This window comes from Microtus ochrogaster, linkage group LG4 (genome assembly GCF_000317375.1).
Source record: "Microtus ochrogaster isolate Prairie Vole_2 linkage group LG4, MicOch1.0, whole genome shotgun sequence".
Taxonomy (NCBI): Eukaryota; Metazoa; Chordata; class Mammalia; order Rodentia; family Cricetidae; genus Microtus; species Microtus ochrogaster.
The window spans coordinates 35,243,339-35,246,598 of NC_022030.1; the positions used below are offsets into that span (position 1 = coordinate 35,243,339).

The window sequence follows — 3,260 nt, forward strand, 5'->3', positions numbered from 1 at the left end:
CCTATGTTCTAAGCTATGAGCCCAAGCAGTTTATTACTTAACCAATGAAATCAACAGATTGATATATGACACTCCCACATCAGGAGAATCCAACTATGGTCCTGATACTGGCCCCACAGTGTGTTCTTGTTTTTATCAATCACTGGATTACAAGGTGGGCCTTGCCCAGTCTTGGCAGAGAATACTTTCTTCTTCGTGGCTGACTGTGGAATGTCTTTAAGCATGGGGAACTGTTAATATAAACTTAAGGTTCACATACATGCCAGTAAGATGCATGCAGACACTCAGTGTGTCCACTGTGGGAAGTCATGAGAGTGAGCACATAGGGCAAGACTTCTGGAACTCAGCATACACACTGGAGAGTGGGTTAACCTGTGAGAGTAAGTTTAGTTTCCTAGTGTGACACTGTGTTGTAGTTCTGAAATGTCTTGTTACTCTGAAACTCAGTGAGGGCAAGGGGATTTTTCTGTATTTGAATCTACATTTATATCAGAATAGAGTTGAAAACAACACACTCCTGACTGGTCCTGTCTCTGGACATGGTTTTACTTTTGTTGTATGCTTCAAGATGCTCTCTGTATGGCTGATTCTTAAGGCATCCAGAGAGACCTTGATCCTGGAACATATCCTCACGTGTGGACCTGCATTTCCAGCTTTCTCTTGTTGCTCAACCCCACTGAACTCTGTAAACTTGTTTCCTGGCTGCCCAGACTCAAATAATCGCACAGAAACTATATTAATTATAACACTGTTTGACCAATGGCTCAGGCATATTTCTAGTTAGCTCTTACATCTTAATTCATTTCTATTAGTCTATGTATTGCCACGTGCCTATGGCATTACCTCATTTTCTACATGTCTTGTTTTCTCGGTGGCTGGCTTGTGTCTGTCTGATCCCACCTACTCTCTGCCTGGATTTACTCGGCTAAGCCATTGGCCAAAACAGCTTTATTTATCAGCCAATAAAAGCAACACATTTACAGAAGGACATCCCACATCAGCACTCCTTGCTTCTTGTTTCTCCACTCCTTTCTGTGTATTTCTCTGAAAAAGCTTCTTGTAGCACAGATTTGGGCTGACTATCCTCGCTCTGTAGATCCGGATCTCTGGGACACCAGGACTTGGGCTGTTTGGCTGCTTCTGTGTTCTGTATTGTAGATCTTAATCATGTACCCTTTGTTATCCAGGTGAGGGCTGTTGGAGTTGGGAACTTGGTGACCAGTTGGCCTGCTCTTCATGGAGGATGGGAGTCCACCTGTTTTTCCTAAGGACCAGAGATGCTTGTCTGGGAGTTCTCCTGCCCAGGAAGGTCCAGCTTCTCAGGCCTCCTCTGAACCCAGCAAGCCACTCTCCATAGCCCATAGACACCCGAGCAGGAAGAATGGGCTTTCCAGACTCTGCCAGAGCCGAATGGCACTCTCTGGTAATCATCTTGTGATGTTGTGGGCATCAACCTTGTAAACTAAAAACATGGAGTTGCAGTTCCTCCCCTGGGAGCTGTTTTATTAGGGACCAAAAGATGGTTTATGTTTTCTTGCCAGGGAAAGGTGTCTTCCAAGGTTCTGGGCCATCCCTGGGCCTGGACCATGGCCGGGAGGAAAGTGCTAACCTATCTAGTGTTGTGTGACAGGGTCGTGGGGTTGGGTGGGGAAGGACTGAAGGACAGTAAAGTGAGTACTTGAAACTGAGGGGGATCTAGACATCAGGGAAGTCTTTTAGGATGGCAGATGTCCATGGGCCAGAACAGAGCACAGTAAGGGTTAGGATCCTGTCTTGAGGTCACAGAGCAGCTTGCTGGGACATCAGGTATGTTTGGTCCTGGGAGAGGGCCAGTGGTACAAAGCAGAGGCCACAGCTTCCCAGGAGGCTGCTTTGCCTGGCACTGACCAGGTTCTTTGCTTCAGTGTTGACATGGAAGATTGGTTTCAGGAGGATACCCCAGGCAGCTGCTCAGGGAACAGGGGCAAAAAGGTAGAGGTGTGAGTAGGGTACTGACTTGGTCACTGCTGAGGCAAGTGGGTGGCCTTGGGGTTAGGCTGAGGTCAGGTACTAGAAGAAGGCCACAGAAGAAAGGAGAAAGGACGTGGTGGGAAAGCGGTGAAGACTCAGGCTATGTGCATTTGGTTTTAAACTTCGGAAGAACAGAGGCCAGTGTGGGAGGCACGGGGAGTTGGGTCTTGGAAATGATTGGAGCTAGAGGTAAGTGTAGGCGCCCAAGTCAGGTAGTAAAGGTGTTGGGAAATGGGAGAGGTGGATGGATCAGTGGGTGTTGAGAAGAGGGGAAGGGAAAGCACTCAGGTGTTCAGATGGGGTCTGGCTGAAGAGCTCAGTGCTGCCTGTAGGTGGAATGGGGTGAGGATTCCCCATTTTGGAATTTTGGAGCTATTGGAGAGGTGGCTAAGAGCAGCTCCTTTAGTGTGATGGGGACAGAGCCCATGGGAGGAAGCACGTAGGATGGTGGGCAACAGGTAGCCTTTAAGTTGTCTGACAGTTCTCAGGAACAAGTGACCGGGCAGTGGCTAGGGATGACTGGTATTTGAGAGGAGGCATTGTAAGCAAGAGCTTTCTAGGTGTGAAGGGCAAGGCCTTAGAGAGTGACCTTGACAGGAATGTTGAGCTGTCTGTACATCTCAGACAATATCGATGGATGCCATTGAGCCCTAGAGGGTTGTTTTGGAGAGACTCATTGGCACTTGTGGGTTTTACAATGCTTGAGTCCTGTGCAGGCTGCACACTTTGCCTGTCCTAGAGGCCTGTTTTGGTAGCTGTCTGAGATCTAATACTTTCTGTCCTTCCTTTCCTCACAGAAGACAGGTGGAGTTCTTACTGCCTCTCATCACTGGCTGCCCAGAACATTTGCACAAGCAAACTGCACTGCTCTGCTGCATCTGAGCATGCTGACCCTGCAGCTGGGCCTCTGGGCAGTACTTCCTGCTGCTCCTTGCTACGTGGTCTGGCTTCAGGGTGCTCTGCACCCCTGCACTCCACTCCTGTGTGCAACCCCAACAAGGCTGTCTTTACCGTGGATGCCAAGACCACAGAGGTATTTGCTGCAGCTTGAGGCCCAGCATAGATGTGGATTTGGAGTTGTCAGACTTGGTTCCTTCAACAGAGAAATTTGTGTTTGAAATGTAATTAGAAAGATAGTTGATCTTACCTATATGATGCAAAAGAGACAAGAATTTTTCCTTTTTGGACAGAGGTTCAAGAGAAAGGATGCGAGCCGGGCGGTGGTGGCGCACGCCTTTAATCCCAGCACT

The 3,260-nt window shown here is 48.3% G+C and overlaps 1 protein-coding gene across 1 annotated transcript in view; it reads left to right on the forward strand.

Moving 5' to 3' along the window:
* Nucleotides 1-1,231: 1,231 nt before the first annotated feature.
* Pask (PAS domain containing serine/threonine kinase) overlaps nucleotides 1,232-3,260 on the forward strand; it is a 36,343-nt gene continuing 34,314 nt past the window's right edge. Inside the window, exons 1-2 of the mRNA XM_005361378.2 lie at nucleotides 1,232-1,423; nucleotides 2,808-3,043. Coding sequence (XP_005361435.1) covers nucleotides 1,237-1,423; nucleotides 2,808-3,043 — 423 coding nt within the window. The 5' untranslated portion in view covers nucleotides 1,232-1,236. The remainder of the gene's footprint in view (nucleotides 1,424-2,807; nucleotides 3,044-3,260) is intronic.